Genomic DNA, 14,970 nt, shown 5'->3' with positions numbered 1-14,970 from the left:
CTGAGAACTTGACGGTTTTCAGTTGAATGTTGTGTGTTAGCGCAATAATTTCAGTCATCATCATATCTGGCTTTCTAGTTTGGAGTTCGCAACCCTTTAGTTCAAGTAGGTCCTCAGTTTTCTCGCGATGCTGAGTGAACACCGGAAACGGAACTCGGGACTATGAGCGCTAACCATACGGAGTTCCCAGAGCTGAGTATATAAAAAGCGAATGAAATTTATTATTACTGTATCATAAGATATTTACGTATAAGCATTATAATATATCATAGAACAAAAATTACATATACATAAGTTGATAAAATTATACGCAATTTGTTCTTTGTAAAATGTTATTAATATTTTGCGGTCGTTGTGTAGCCCCTTGTGAAGATGTCAAATGTGGAGCCCACGCCTATTGTAAACCAGATGGTCAAGAAGCATACTGCATGTGTGAAGATGGTTGGTCATTTAATCCGAGCGATATTTCAGCAGGATGCGTGGGTAAGTAGTTCTACAGATAACATTAATTTTAATTTCCAAAAGTAATTTGATTCAATTGTTGCGCTCTAACTGACCAATTTTTCCTAGCAAATATCTCGATAAAAATTATCTTATAATGGTTCGTAGTTTTATTTCAGTGGATTTTTATAAACATTTGAATTAATGGTTGAATATTTACATATATATTCTAAGAAAGAGTTTTGTCTGACCAATTTTTCACAGAAGTTGTCCTTTTTCCTTTCTAGATATTGATGAATGTGACAAGTCTAACGGACCGTTTGGACGATGTGGTACTGATGCAGTATGTACAAACACACCCGGAAGCTTCACATGCCAATGTCCTCCCGGATATTCAGGCAATGCTTACAAACAATGTCTAGGTAAGTACCTGCAAAACAGAATTTAAATTATATTTTATGCAACAATAGAGATCTTTCTTACCTATTTAATAATAAATTTATATTAAATATTGGGAGTACTACAGGCTTTGAATATTGACACAGAAAATTGTAATAGCGGTATATATATGTTCGTTTAAACTTATTCAATATGAATTTATTGATATAACAGCTTTTCAGATATTTAGTTAAGTCTTTCAGTATTGACTAGAAATATTGCTCCAGCAAATATTACAAGAAAGTTTTGCTTCTTGGATAGTAAGTGTAAGTATTTTGTAACAAGTTAAAAGCTAACAAATTTTGAAATGTAAATACTTTTTTGCGATTATTTTGTTATTGATCTATCTTAATTTCTATTTTATTTATTTACATAATTAAGAATTACACAATTTATTTACATATTTGAATTTGAAGTATACACATAGGAATCTTTGTTTTGATTTTTAAATTTCATTCCGTTCATATATTGTTTTTTTTTTTTTTTGGGGGAGGGGGGCAAATGGGAGTATGTATCTTAAAGACAAGATGATGTAATATTTTATGCCAATAGTAATTACAAAAGAAGTAATTTGCTTTTTGAAAATGTTTAAACATTTTATGAAAACTTCCGCTTTATGAAAACTGATAGCAGTAATAGCTAAACTTCCAATACACCCTCAAGTTTTATAACAGTAAATGTGAATAGTGTCGTATTTTGCTCTAGTTTCCAGAACACATTAACAATTTGTTTTAAAGGAATAAAACATATTTCACATTTGTTTATATATATATATATATATATATATATATATATATATATATATATATATATATATATATATATATATATGTGTGTGTGTGTGTGTGTGTGTGTGTGTAGCTGGAAGCAATATTGAATATGGAAGGAGATGAAAAACTTCAAAATAGAACAAATAACTGTATCTTCTAATAAAATAAAATAAAATAAAATAAAATATCAGGGAACGGAAGTTATTCGTCATAAATGCATTGTTATACTAGCGTTATTATTGCAATAAAAAGCAAAGTGATAGAGAAAATCTTATCAATATGTCTTAGCACTAATGTTAGGAGAAGGCAGATATATTTGTTGGAAAAACAGAAACACAATTTTTGAATTCTAAAGAGCTAATTTTTCTCTTCTTTGAAGGTTTTCTAGTTGAATTTGCGTACAATAGAAGGCACTACTATTGTTTTAAGAGCTACTGTGTTTCACGTGTTAATTTTTAGTGGTAGTACTCAGTGTCTTACGCAGAATTATTAAGAGTTGAGGCTCCAATCAATCTCATATCCATTCATTCAGGGCAAGCGTGAGTTTTATATATATATATATATATATATATATATATATATATATATATATATATATATATATATATATATATATAATACAGTGAATAAAGCGCCTAGTATCAAAATCCGCCAAATTAACCATTTACCTAGTTTCGAATAATTTACAAAAAACGTGTCCTTATATACGTATACAAAATCCCATATCTGAACTAGTTTTTTTAGTAAGATATATTGAGTTTTCAAACAAAATTCTGTTTCAATGGAATCTCTTTAGATCAAATCTAGAACAAACTCAATTTCGGTATATAAAGGTGGTGAGTTTTGATGGTAGGTGCCACAAGTGTTTATTTTCCATAATATTTCACTCAAGGAGAAGAGGTTTAAATCTCGAACTCTCTCTCCTGCGTACGCCACTGATAGTATTATGTCCTAGTTAATAATATTAAAAATAATCTAAGTTAGTAATCTCATAAAAATATTCTTAGTTGTATTTTGTCACTTTCCTATGCTTCTCTTATACTTAACGCAACTTTCTAATTATTTCTAATTCTCTTTACTAAGAACAAATACAGATGTGATACCAAATTAATAACACTTACTATATTAACAGGTAATCTCATACTAAATGCAGCTAACAACACGCTTCTTCCTTTTTTTATTATTTTTAATAGCAATAAAATTATACTAACCTATGCAATGCCATTTTTAATTTACACAGACATCAATGAGTGCCTTGGTTACCCCTTCCCATGTGGTTTGAATGCCAAATGCACTAACATACCAGGCAGTTTTACATGCTCATGTCCTAAACCGTTCCTGGGTGATGCATTTCATGAATGTGGTTAGTAATAAAGTGTGAAAACTAAAACAAACAAATAAACCAGAACTATTCCAATGTCTAATATTAAATTAACTGCTAAATATATGAACAATAACCACAACAATTAGCTATTACCTTTTAATTATAAAGTTTGCCTTTCTTTTAGTATTACAATTAATCTAAATTGTAATTAGTATTACAATTAATTATAATTTTTGCATTACGATATTTAAATTTATTGCCGTATTACTCCATATAAATTTTATATACTGTATATTTTTTGCGAAATATATCGTCGGTGTTCAGGCAAAAGTCACTAACTCCAAAAACTTACAAATGGAGTTAGGTACTTCTTCTAGTACTAGGACGATACGCAAGGTGAAATGCACGATATTCTAACATTGTCAGGCTAGATGTAGCAGATGAAATTGTGATGCTAAACGTGGTTATCAATGTCATATGCTACATCTAGCCTTATAATATGTATCAGAACGTCATGTATTTCATCTTATATAGTGTCCTCGTACTGGAAGAAGTACCTAACTCCACTCGTATGTTTTTGGAGTTAGTGACTTCTGCCTAAACGCCGACAATATATTTTCTTCATGGTCTATGTTTGGTTATTGTTCAGATTAAAATTTCAATTTAAATAGAATGAGTATGCTGGTCTTGGTGATGGTTGTGGTGAATTGGCTATTAACCTTTATTAAAACACTTACTTCGTAATTTGCACAAGAGAGGAAATGGGTTATCTTAATAATGATTTCATATTACATATTATAAACTGTGAATATTAATTTTCCAAACGATTAGCAAAGTTTTTTTTTTCTTCTGTAATGAAATTTAAAAAGTCGAACTAGTTACTTGCTTATTATACACAGCAGGAATTTAACTTAAATTCTAGATTTTGTTATCAGCAAATTTTTTTCCGTAAAGTATACTCAATTTAAACTGGCAATTAATTTCCATTCTTGCAATTCTGTAGTTTAACGTATACTTTTGTCAAAGATTATCAATTAATTCCAACAGGAAGTAACTTCTTAGTATAAAAGTGGATATTACAGAGTATATCAATTGATAAAACTTTTGTTTTATTTGGTATCTTTTAAAATTAGTAGGATACAAATTTTTAGTCTTCTGTATTATAAAATACCGTATTTTGGGCGATATTATTTGTAATTACAACTTCTTAATGACAATGAGAATCTCTTTAGCATGAAATGTTAATCCTTTCACAGAAAAAAGGCATTCTTTTTCTCGTTTGAAAGATTATTGGGGTGGTCCATGGCAACACAAGACTCCTGGTGAGAGCAAATATTCTTCTATTGAACTTTTGAACAAGGATTTAAGCTCGCGTTTCCTTGTAAATGAATATTCCATGTTACTCTTAAATAAATACTTCAGTATACTTTCTTTGAGATACTTTCTAATAGAACAGGACTTCTGTGATTGATCTGCTTGATCTAAACTTAATTGAATGTAACTCCTTTGACGTACTTCGTAATAGATCAGGAAAGGTAGGAATGACGTTACTATAACTTGTCTTCAGTTAAGATGGCATGTATATGCATGTATAAGTAGTTTGAAAGATGGTAAATGAGTTACAATGGATGGGCTTGACTTTTATAAGTTCTGTAAATTAACAACGAACACTTATACGCTTCTACCCACCTCACCTCTTCATATTTCACCCTCTCTCACGCCTTCTGTATAAACACTTGCTATGTCTGTACATATGTATTTGTACTTTTATATGTATACTTATGTGCATATGTATATTATGTACATATATAATGTGTGGAGGTGTTGAAAAGAAGATATGCACAATTTACTAAATTATTTGATGTTCTTTTAGATGTTGATGAATGTAATCGACCGGATTCTTGTGGTGCTGGTGCAATATGTAAAAACAGTCCTGGGTCATATTCTTGTGAATGTCCCGAAGGCTCGATTCCAGACCCAGATCCACGTACCAAATGTGTTGCAGTTGTCCGTTGCAACAAAGACAATGACTGTCCAGGAAATGCCGTTTGTGATGATCAAAGCAGATGTCTTTGTCCAGAACCAAACATTGGAAATGACTGTAGACGTAAGTTTCACTCTTCTTGAATATAAATATTTTAAAATATTTAGAAAACTCTAATGTTTAATAGATATGTACCAATAACTTAAAATATAAGAGTCAAATTATTAGCAATTTGAAGCTAAAATTCGAAACAAAAATAATACGAAACATTTACGTAATAAACGTGACTTGAAATTTATAAGACACTTAAGTCACAATGAAACACGGATATTTATAAACTGCAGCGTCACAATTTGATTCCGACGCTATGTATGCTTTCCATGAACGTGGTTTCAGGTTCGGTGGTGGTGCCTGTTCTAAGCCTATGATTTAAAAAAAAAAATAATCAAATAATCGTTTGGGTCTCACAAGTCTCGTCACGCATAGCATCTGCTCTTATCACAATACTTCACCATCTTTCATCCCACCAATATTCGGACTTGAAAAATTTACTACTGCATCCCATTAGTGTTCATATTTTACAATTTGAAAAATAATAATAAAAAATTGCGTTCAAAACGATAATTCACACCCCAAATCAAACACAGATAGTTCGTTAAAAAAAAGTAATGAGACTATACTACTCTCCAAACCATTATGATGTTCACAAATTTTGGGGTTTTCTCAAACTCATCAGCATCTTGGCAAGTAGCTAACCAGCATTGATTATATTACAGTAGCGTGTTCGCCTAGTTTCATTAATTTTATTTACTCACAAAAAACTTCTTCGTGATGAAAGAGTTGCCCTCTTTTACAACTTCGTAGCATTGCAAGTTATCAAAGACCTCTGCTACAAAAACGTGATCATATTAATTTTTCACTCCTATTTACTGTCATCTTACAAAAGCGATTATTTTACTTTTTTTTGGATCATATTTTGTAATATTATCGTTACAAAAACTAGAACAAATAAAATTTTGGTAGCTTCTAGTGACAATACATAATCATATTCTTAAATAATTGTGGTAACAGAACTAATCTAATCTAACTAAACCCATTCAAATCAAATTAATGTAATCTAAGATCAAGAAGATTTGTGATACATATGAATGAAATAAGGAACTGTATTTTTAAGTTTCTTCTTGCGAAATTGTTTAATTGTATATAGTCCGGTAGTGTGTTCTATAATTCAAGGGTTCAGCAATCATCATGTGACTCTGAAAATAAATTTCCACCCTGTATTTTTTTAAAATATTGCATGTATGTTAATAATCGTACGAATTTTAATTTGTTTCTTTGTTGTTACACAACAGATCCATGTGAAGAAGTATTCTGTGGCCCGAATGCTCAGTGTATGTTAATAAATGATGAGGCTAGATGCTTGTGTTCTCCTGGTTATACCGGTACAGCAGATGGAGTACAAGGCTGTGTTGATATCGATGAGTGCTCTGGAAACCCATGTGCACAGGGTGCAATCTGCAACAACGAACCAGGAAAATTCTCTTGTCAGTGTCCAAATGGATTTGTTGGAGACCCATATAGAGATGGATGTAAAGAAGCCGAAGTGCCTTACAGTTGCAGCCCAGACAAGCCATGCCCATTGGGAGAACAATGTGTAAAAGATGAATTCGTTGGAAGTAGTGTTTGCATATGTCAACGAGGATACACTAGAGACCCTGACTCTGGGAAATGTCGAGATATCAATGAGTGTTTGGAGATTAGAGAAAAGTCAGCGTGTGGACTCAACGCTGTCTGTAAAAACTTGCCTGGAAGCTACGAATGCCAGTGTCCACCTGGATATAATGGAAACCCATTTTCACTCTGTGAAGGTAATGACGCATTTACAAGAACAGTTAAATCTAATTTATTCTTGTATATATTATAGATTTCTGAAGATCAGCTTAGCATACTTGACATACTATAACATAATTATATATATATATATATATATATATATATATATATATATATATATATATATATATATATATATATATATACTAGCTGAAATGCCCGTTCATCACACGGGGTGAATAAACTTATGAAAAATATTTGAGCCTTCTTTCCTCTTTAGAATACACATATCAATGAACGAGTAACAATAAAACCCTCATTAGTTATTTAACTTTTGGCATAAATTTGACCCCCCTATCCCCATAAAATGCGCCCTTTAATCAAAGGTATATGAAATAATAATCTTAGCTTCCAAAAATTAATTTCAAACTGTTGAACCTTTTCCTTGTGAGTGATCACAAACTTCAAGAAACTTCGATTTCAATGTGAAGAAAGAAATTATATAAAAGTCCCCCCCTTAAAATGGAAATTTTCAAAAATATTGGGGCTTATGTTCATTTATTTTTATTAAGGAGTTTACCTACCACGTTCCATTCACCTAACTTTACGGGCTCGTGAGATAATGTGTTATTAGCTGAAATTTTGAGTCCCCTCTACTTCTTTTGGGTACACCCTTTGATTGAAATAACATTATAAATACTCAGCTCAAGGTAGGTACTACCTTTGTTCCAAAACTTCATTTCAAGCTGTTGAACAATTTCCCCGTGATGCGATCAGAAACAACAGACAACTTGCTTTCAATGGGGAAAAATATATTTAAAGAATGCTCTCCTTCCCCCTCTTAAAATGGGAAATCTAAAAAATGCTGGGACACGTATCCATTTATTTTTAATCTTGACGGGTTCGTAAAATGCTGTTTTTTACATAAATTTTGAACCCACACTAGCCCCCTTAGGATGTGTTTTAGAATCAAACTAGCATGATAAAAGCCCAGATCAAAGTAGATATTACTGTGATCCAAAATTCATTCCAATCTTTTTAATTGTTTCCCTATGGTGTGATCACAAACAAACTCAACATCACTTTTAGTATGAAGAAAAAATATATAAAATGTTTCCCTTTTTTCTCTTAAAACGGAAGATTTCAGAAACGTTGGAGTACATGTCCGCTTATTTTTAATGAGGAATTTATACCCAAATTTCATCTTCGTAACTTAAGAGGATCGTGAGAAACTCAATTTTACGCATAAAATTTAACTCCCCGCTTCTCTTTAGTATTTGTATTTCAATAAATAAATAAATAAAAAAAAAAAAACATGATCAAGACCAAGTCCGAAGTAGCTGACAACTATATCCAAAAATTTATTTCAAACAGTTCAGTCGTTTTCCGGTGGTGCGATCAGAAACAAGATCCTTGTAATTTTTATATAATATTATATATCTATCTATTTATTTATTTATTTATTTATTTATATCAACACACACACACACACACACACACACATATATATATATATATATATATATATATATATATATATATATATATATATAGATATATATATAGATATATATGTATGTATGTATGTATGTATGTATGTATGTAAAGATAGATAGATATGAGCAAATAGCAAATACTTAGCCCAAAGCAAAAACTCTACAATCCGTACAAAATAAATTTTCAATGGAACAATTTCCGAAATATAACATGTCATGAAATAACTTACAACAATAATAAATAAAATAGTTTGTTTCAAATTTATTAAGGTTTCTTAATGATGTACGATGACATATTTGTGAAGAAAATAATAAGTAAAACATATTACGATCATATACGTTACTAAAATTGAACATCTTACTTTATACATCAGAAAAAAAGGGTGTAATATAACGAAAGCAATTTTTGTTGTAACACACAAAATATTTTTAAACTTATAGTCGCGTTTGCTTCATGGTGAATATTTGCTTAATTATCTGTTCCTTAAAGGTGTAATAATATCATACACTTTATTCTAAATACGAAAAAGTTGTAGATTGAGGATACCCCGTAAACATTAAATCCTATCGTGCCTGTTTATAAATCGATACTTCGGAAAACTATCGTAGTTTCTATTAGCATTCAACCTCAAAGAGAAATAAAAAAAAACTAAAATAGAACTAAACTATCACGTAAAACTAAAATATAATACAGTAATACCAATACACTTTTAATATGTGATACACTTTGTTGGTATTGTCATTACTATTCAAGACTGAAATATATTCTCTCATAGTTTTTTACTTTAATGATAATTTCTTCTTGTATTTCAGAATGCAATTCTTTGGAGTGTCAATGCCAACCACCTTACCAGATTGTCAATGGTAATTGTGTGTTAGCGGGATGCTCTGAAAAGGAAGCTTGTCCACCAGGTGCTGAATGCATTACAATTGCTGGCGGTGTCAGTTATTGTGCGTGCCCCAAAGGATACAAAACAACTCAAGATGGTTCTTGCGAAGGTGAGTATTCACACAACAAGAGATACCGTAATAGTAGATTTGAATTTGTCTACTTTTTTTTTTTTTTTTTTTTCAATATTGGATCACAAATGTGTGTCCTAAGTTAAAAATATTGTTGTAAATAGAACCATATAAGCATAGTATCAATATTTATATTCTTAGGAATAACCGTTTTTCTCCGATAAGAAAGAAATAATGACACTTAGTATTTTATTGGTCTTACCTGCAAAAATGAAATAACGTTTTATAGCTACAATTAAATTTCTTGATTCAAACTAAGAATCAATACAATGTAAGTATGAAGAGCAAACTGATATATGTTGTGTCTGGTAGACTATCGTTAATAAAATATCTTATTATTCTATAAGGAAACATCATTAATTAGTTTGACAAAATTACAATCTTAACTCTACCTAGTCAGAGATAAATTTTGAAAATAACCAATTCGTTTAGTTTTGCTGATAGTAATTTAAATGTTAAAAATATAACAAAAGTAAGTTTATTATTTCAATTTTGATGAAATTTATAATAATGATAATAATAATTTTCTTCTCTTCCCTTTCAGATATAAATGAGTGTACAGAAGGACGTCAAGTATGTGGTTTCGGAGCAGAGTGTATCAATCGGAAAGGTTCCTATGAATGCTCTTGTCCCACTGGTTACAGTGGAGACCCTTACAATGGCATCTGCTCTCCTGATCAGATACGTTGTGTCACTGATGGGGATTGTTCGTCAAACGAAAGATGTGTTCAACCAGGAGAATGCGTTTGCCCACCACCGTACTTCAGCGATCCATCCGATGGAAATAAATGTAAAAGTAAGTGATCTGCATAAAAAAGTCTCCTCTTCTTTTCCACACTGTAACGTGTTATATAATTAAAATAATGGAACTACAGCGTACTCTGCCATCATTGATAAATAATTTGATGCAAGTTGGGAAGCTTCATGCACTACGCTTCTCAGCTAAGCTTGTCGTCTTGGCGTGGTTTCTGTCTATATTTATATCGTCCATCAATTGTAGTTCATCTTATAGTTTAATAGTACTGACCCTTGAAATCCGGAAAAATGGTGCCAATCATTCTTAGGATCCAGCTAGTAACTTTTATTAACAACAACCCCAGACTGGGTTGATTCTAGACCAATGGCTATGCGGGAACAAACAATGATTTTGTTGCTTTCGTCTATTTTATTAGCTCATGTTCTCTTTACTGGCCATATATTCATAATTATAGAGAAAAAATCATTTAAATAATCTCACATTCGCCCTTGGTTCCGTATCCAGCTTCAAATGAATAAAATATAAAACTCACAGAAAGAAGCATGCTCCTTGATAAAAATTTCTGTGCATGAATCTCAGAATTAAAAAGAGAAAGATATTTGAAGTTTTATTTCTTTTTATTAACTGTAAAACAAGATAGAAAAATTAAATTATTTTGTACAGGGTCATTATTTTGCTTGATATATGTTATTTTTGAAAGTGAAATGACGAGGTAAGAGCTAAAAAAGAGACACGTAGTAAATTTAACCTATAACTTTAAGTAATAATATTAAAATAATTGCCTGTTTAAGTTACTGTTACTAACTTTGCATTAACGTTTAGTAATACGTATAAATATTTAATAAAACTTGTCTTTAGTAAATGGGATACTATAAATTGTTGATATTTAATTAACTAACAAGAAATGTAGTAGCTCTTTGCAGACTACTTTCAAACTTTAATACACTTATACACTTCTTGATACATGCACATCTAGTATAGTAACCACTAAGATTTATGGATGTGTAACCTTCAAGCATCTTATTTTGTCGTACCTTATACGTCAACAGCTATCTCAAGTTAATTGCTTCACATGTTAGTCTTTTGCTTTTAGATCGTACTTAACTAGATAGCGAAAACGATTCCAATAACCTACGCCACTTTTTGCCCAATTTCACACTTAAAAGATATCTAGTACATAAACAAAAAATCCATAGTAACGTAGGGGCCGCGGTGGCTCAGTGGTAGAGCGTTCACCTCTAGTGCTTGGGGTCCCGGGTTCGATCCCAGCCCCCGCCAAGTGAACTTTGTGGTGGACAAACACCGTGTGCGTGGGTTTTCTCGGGGTTCTCCCGTTTCCTCCCGTTTTCTTCATTCCACCATTTCATTCATTACTCATCATCACCGTCTCCTTTAGTCTAACCGGCATAATCGTGGGACGTAAAACTCAAAGATTTAATTTCATTTTTCTTCCATAGTAACGTACTTCAGTTGTTCGCACAAAATCTCAATACATTGTCCGATTAAACATAAAAACAATAATTTTAGGAATGATAAAAAAACGGATCAAAGGATTGCGATATCTTAGCTGATAATTAGTTTTTGGATCAGGGGCCACAAAATTTTTGAACAGCTCCTAAATCGAGTTTTCGTATTTTCTACGGAATGAGCACATCATACTGAGTTAAGTGATAGTTTGAGTTTTTCTACACTATATGTAGTTCTCCAGATATAAGACCTACAAGAAAATTTTTGATTGAAATATCTTTTGATCTTTTGATCCAATAACACCTTGTCGATTAATGACCCAGTTACACTCTTACACCATTCTTCTAGATAATTTTCTAACTCAAACTGATAAATCCCCAGTAATAAGATACCTGCTGCGATGTCCAGTAGAATATTATACCATCATCCATACAAAACTATATAATTATGGGAATTTTATTACTTTCAGAAGGAAAGAGAAAGTTGCAATAAAGTGAATGTGTATAAATGTAATTAATATTGTATTGTAACATAATTTCTATCATGAGCTACTCCTTTCTTATTTTTGTGAAATTACAATTTTGTTAAACAATCTGAACGATAGTTTGATGAAGACTCGAACCATGACAATTTGTATATTCAACTTCTTGAAATGCATTTCAAATATAAAAATACCAATTTGCTAAACACTGTTACTTTTTCCGCCTTAATTCATAGGTCCATGTGAGAGATACCCCTGTGGGATCAATGCAAAATGTACGCCTACTGACCCGCCGAAATGTATGTGTGAAACAGGATATCAAGGCGATCCTTTGCTTGGCTGCACAGATATTGACGAATGCCGAGACAATCCATGTGCCTACGGAGCACATTGTTTGAATGAGAAAGGAAGTTACAAATGTGTCTGTGCCAAAGGAATGGTTGGAGATCCATACAACACTGGGTGTAAGTAATATATTTCGTACAATATATTCATGCTATTATTAAAATGTAAGCGAGAGAAAGTTAAATAATTATAGATCTCTCTTATTAGTGTGTGATATTCCTGCCTAATTTGTCACTTTTTTTTTAACCGATTAACCAAATATATCTTTCACTATTTAATTTCTTCTTATAGCTAGATTTACTTAATTTTCTCAACAAAGACATTTTCTTATCATTCTTATTTTGCAGGCAAAGGAGAAGGTACACCAAAAACTGAATGTGTACACAATGATGATTGTCCTAATCAACTGTCCTGTTCGGAAGGCACATGTGTAAATCCTTGCAATACTTTACCATGTGGAGCAAATGCTTATTGCGAGGCACAAGATCATGCCGCTTGGTGTCGATGTCTAGTTGGATACACTGAAGGACCAACAGGAGAGTGTGTTTCAAGTAAGTAAAATTGTTATTACTACCAAGAACTTTAGAATGCATTTTATAAGAACTATTTGCTACCTAGGTATTATATGAGCAAAGTCCAATACAATAAATCATTAAGTAATATTTAGTTAATAAAAGTGATTATAAAATAAAAATATTTCTTATACTCTTTTCTTTTTAAATACACTGTAAATATATTTTTAAACTACAGAATTAATATTCTAATATAAATAAGCAAAGAAAATATGCTTTCATTTGTTTCGTAAACAAAAAAACTACATTTACATATACTAATTATAGTAAATTATTCATTGTAGCTTTGGAAAATTCAAGATTGCTAATAAAGCTCCAACTGACCAAAGCAGTACATATATTTTAAGACTATATAGTATATATATATCTGTGTTACAATTTCGGCTATGTAACATAATCTTTCTTAGACACATTATATAAGATAACACATGTGTCTGAGGAAGGCTAGCCGAAACTGTGACATATATATATATATATATATTCTTAAAATACATGTACTGCTTTGGTCAGTTGAAGTTATATTAGCAAACTACTTATAGATCTATACTTATGTTAATGAGAAAATCTATAAATAATAAAGATATTTAATCAAATTAAAATATTATGATAATTGTACTTCTATTAGATCTAATTACGTCTCTATCTATAATTATGCCCAGAAGAGAAGAAATTAGAAAAGAAGAACATCGAAACATCTGATTGACAAATAGCTTGTGTTGATATGTCCATGTATAATGTGGACAATTGACTTAAATTGAACATTATACGGTCGTTTTGAAAGTAGAAAGCTAAAGTAGGAAATATAACAGTAAATGTTAAATTTACAAATTGCGATGTTACTAGATTTAAACATTGAAGTTTGTGTAAAAAAAAAAAAAAAAAAAAAAAGTCGCTACAGGCATTATTATATATGTATAAAAGTCCTTGCACACAACAAATATGATAAAATAAATAAATAAATAAAACTGTTAATAAACTTAGTAAAATATGAACCCATTGTTATCATATGACGTAGTCGCACGAAGTATTTAAACGTTTCAATCACATGACGACTAGTACTCGCAAAGTGTAGATCGTCAATCGCGAAATGTACTCGCAAAGGGTAAGTAGTATATTTTTCTGCATAGAATGCTTCTTAGATCCACTTTCTCTTGTTGAGAAGATATGTGGGTCTGGGATTTACCTTCTAAATACACTGTTATGTGCTTACAGCATAACACTTAAATCTACTTCCAATGGATTAATATATACATATATTTAAGACGTAAACTGGTAATTCGTATTTATGTAAAGAGTAAACACAAAGGCTTATTGTAATATTTTAAGTACTTTAAAATTTGTGAAACTTTATTTGATTAATTTTGATTTCAGTGTGTGATGGTGTAAGATGCGGCAACGGAGCTCAGTGCATAGTAACGCCAGAAGGACCTACTTGTAGATGCTTAGAAGGCTTTATCGGGAACGCATTCCCTGGAGGCTCTTGCTCTCCAGACGTTTGTTCGGCTTCCACTCCTTGCGAAGAGCCCAAAGTTTGTATTGCCGGAAGATGTAAGCAAAGATGTGAAGGTGTTGTATGTGGTATTGGAGCCACGTGTGATAGGAACACCAACAAATGCGTATGTCAGCCACTTTTCATCGGCAATCCTGATTTACTCTGTATGCCACGTAAGTACTTCATTATTAGCACTGTTCTTGAAATCTATACAATTATATTTTGTCTACTTTTGAGTTGAATATTAAAAAGGCTTTAGTCACATACTGTTTGAAAGAAATATCGCATCACATATTGTTGTATACAATTATAGTTGATCAGTATATGTAAGAATAAAAGTGATTTATGTTGGTCCTTAATGATTACGTAGGTATCCATTCTCCTAATATTCCCTATCGCTTAGACGAAGGATAGTTGCTGCTATGATTTTTTTTTTGTTTGTTTGTTTATTTAAAAGATGAATCAAAAGCAAATAGAAATCAACGAACATCATAAATATTATTTTAGTTAATAATTCCTTCAATTTTCCATCGTCATTCATTCGTATTTA

General features: G+C 31.3%; 1 protein-coding gene across 17 annotated transcripts in view; it reads left to right on the top strand.

Annotated features, from left to right (window-relative positions):
• Positions 1 to 14,970, top strand: part of LOC145694577 (uncharacterized) — a 554,274-nt gene that overhangs the window by 212,609 nt on the left and 326,695 nt on the right. For all 17 annotated transcript variants that reach the window (XM_081770921.1, XM_081770922.1, XM_081770930.1 and 14 more), the window contains 9 exons: positions 361 to 483; positions 729 to 863; positions 4,847 to 5,080; positions 6,310 to 6,825; positions 9,100 to 9,285; positions 9,851 to 10,102; positions 12,248 to 12,475; positions 12,704 to 12,907; positions 14,300 to 14,593. In XM_081770921.1, coding sequence (XP_081627047.1) covers positions 361 to 483; positions 729 to 863; positions 4,847 to 5,080; positions 6,310 to 6,825; positions 9,100 to 9,285; positions 9,851 to 10,102; positions 12,248 to 12,475; positions 12,704 to 12,907; positions 14,300 to 14,593 — 2,172 coding nt within the window. The remainder of the gene's footprint in view (positions 1 to 360; positions 484 to 728; positions 864 to 4,846; positions 5,081 to 6,309; positions 6,826 to 9,099; positions 9,286 to 9,850; positions 10,103 to 12,247; positions 12,476 to 12,703; positions 12,908 to 14,299; positions 14,594 to 14,970) is intronic.

The sequence above is a fragment of the Thermobia domestica genome, chromosome 9 (genome assembly GCF_964235325.1).
Source record: "Thermobia domestica chromosome 9, izTheDome1.hap1.1, whole genome shotgun sequence".
Taxonomy (NCBI): domain Eukaryota; kingdom Metazoa; phylum Arthropoda; class Insecta; order Zygentoma; family Lepismatidae; genus Thermobia; species Thermobia domestica.
The sequence above is the reverse complement of the archived record's forward strand: the minus strand, read 5'-3'. Positions and strand labels throughout refer to the sequence as shown.